General features: G+C 38.7%; 1 protein-coding gene across 1 annotated transcript; it reads right to left on the bottom strand.

Annotated features, from left to right (window-relative positions):
• Positions 1–442: 442 nt before the first annotated feature.
• Positions 443–1,555, bottom strand: LOC141662116 (LOB domain-containing protein 38-like). The gene is made up of 2 exons (XM_074469166.1): positions 1,129–1,555; positions 443–948 (listed from the first exon to the last, which is right to left on the bottom strand). Exons 1-2 carry the CDS (start codon positions 1,310–1,312, stop codon positions 515–517), a joined length of 618 nt encoding a protein of 205 aa, XP_074325267.1. The 5' UTR covers positions 1,313–1,555; the 3' UTR covers positions 443–514.
• Between the last annotated feature and the right edge of the window lie 551 nt (positions 1,556–2,106).

Below are 2,106 nucleotides of genomic sequence, written 5' to 3' on the forward strand. Positions count from 1 at the left end.
ACTTTTCCTCTCACTAGTCACTAGTGCTATAATTTGAACCAGATATACTTCTAATCAATGTCAACTTGAACTTTGGTTTCAACTGGATACAATATAATTATGTAATTCATGAATTGTATTAATAAAATTAATTTGGGATCTCATTTGATTGAAGTTGAGAATTTGTTAAATATTTGCATCTAATTCGAACAAAATCCATACACTCGCAACATTTAACTGAGCCTAATAACTTAAATTTAATGAAGTTAAGTCTGTCCAACTAGTTAGATAATTTCATTTTAAACAACAGTAAACAAAGTGATCTAAATTGCAAGATTAGAAGTTATTAACATAATAACTTGATAGTCAATTATTACCAGATCACTAGAATTGCAGAAACAAACTCTGAAATTTCCCTTAAAAACCTAGTAAAATAACCACCTAGAGTAATTAAGTAGGGAAATCCAGAAACCTCGCCGTAATAATCAAATAAGCATACAAAATTGATTATTTGATACTATCACAATCATCATACTTAAAACAAATTCAGAAGTTTAACTTCTCGCAATCCATTTCCGCTTTCGTAACACGACGTCGTCACCGACTCCTCCGATATTCTCGAAGGCGTCTCAGATCGCCGCTTCTCGGTTATAACCACCTTGTTAACCGGTAAAGCTTGAGATAAACTAAGAGATGGATCAGGCATCTTCATCTCGGGATCGTACGGACGTCTGCGCTTCTCCACTCTTAAGCGAGAACTCGAACCTGAGTCTCGTAACTTAAATATGTCGGTGCATTCAGAGGATGATGATTCCAGATCTGTGATTGGACGCAACGCGCCGCCGCGCAGCACAGTTTCGACGGCAGCTTGGCAGATGTGCCAGTTTCCTGTGGCCAAAAGACCTACGGCTCCGTTGACCGGATTTACAGTCCTTCCAGCAGCTTCAAATAATAGCGACTGAAATAGAGCTGGTAAAAAGTAAGTTAGTAAAGGATAAATTAAAAATTTTAATACCTTTTCGGTCTTAACCTAATAAAAACAGTGTATTTTTAATCTCGATAAATGAATAAAATTTAACAATTCCGGATTTCGGAAATTAAAAATTTGGTAAATGTTTTTGTTTGTGTGACGCTAGGAAATATATGTACCAGGTCTCTGGGGAAGAGGGACGGCGGAGATGAAAGACATGAGGCCAGCGCGGCCGAAGAATTTGGCAACGAAGACGGTGGCGTGACCTTGAGCTTCAGGAGTTTGGATCCACTGTAAGCATGGCTGTAGTATACAGTTTTCACTGCATCCTTTCCGCAGAACTCGGCATCCATTGCAGCTCATTTTCCTTCTCTTTTTAAATAATCGATTTTATATCTGTATAAGTAGGTCAGATGATTGAGAGAAGAAAAGTGGAACTAAGTAGATAAGGTGATTAGTGTACGGAGAGAGAGAGAGAGAGGGGTTGAAGTATAGAGGAGGATGAGAGAGAGAGAGGGTTGAAGTATAGAGGAGGTTGAGAGAGAGAGCGAGGGAGGGAGAGAGAGAGAGTTGAAGTATAGAGGAGGATGGTAGGGTTATATATAATGGGAAGAGAAGGGAAGGAATAAAAGTTTGTATGAGAGACAGAGAGAAGGGTTTAGTTAAAACATGGGGTATTAAAAGAACGGTCTTTTTAATGTGTGTCTAAGGGCACACAATAAGTACTAAATTTTATGAGTTTGGTGCATTTTGATTAGTGGAGTTATCGTAAATACAGGGTACATCAATATTTCTGATTAAAGAACCAATCAAAATGAATCAAACTCAGGGTAGTTAGTGTTTATTGTATCCACTTGGCCGGACCATAAAAAATTCCTTAAAAGAAATAGGGTAGAAATGTGATTGGTGGAATGGGAGTAATGGGGTGAGTCAGAAAGAGGAAAGAGGAGGGGTGAGTGAAAGTGTGTGTTGGAGGATGTGGCATGTTGTAATGTTTGTGGTCGGAACTTTGATTCCAAACTATTGGGCGTCAGCGGCTCCTTGTTTCCGCGCCTCATCTATTCTTTTCTTTTCTTTTCCACCGTTGGATCTTCTTAATTCTTATCCCCCCCTCGCTCGCTCTTTCGTTTTGCTTCATATCTCCCCTTTATTTTATT

The sequence above is a fragment of the Apium graveolens genome, chromosome 5 (assembly GCF_009905375.1).
Source record: "Apium graveolens cultivar Ventura chromosome 5, ASM990537v1, whole genome shotgun sequence".
NCBI lineage: Eukaryota > Viridiplantae > Streptophyta > Magnoliopsida > Apiales > Apiaceae > Apium > Apium graveolens.

Coding starts and splice junctions, on each gene's coding strand:
- LOC141662116 (XM_074469166.1), bottom strand. CDS start 1,312: ATGAGCTGCAATGGATGCCGAGTTCTGCGGAAAGGATGCAGTGAAAAC. Junction 949..1,128: donor CCCTCTTCCCCAGAGACCTG/GTACATATATTT, acceptor ACTTTTTACCAG/CTCTATTTCAGTCGCTATTA.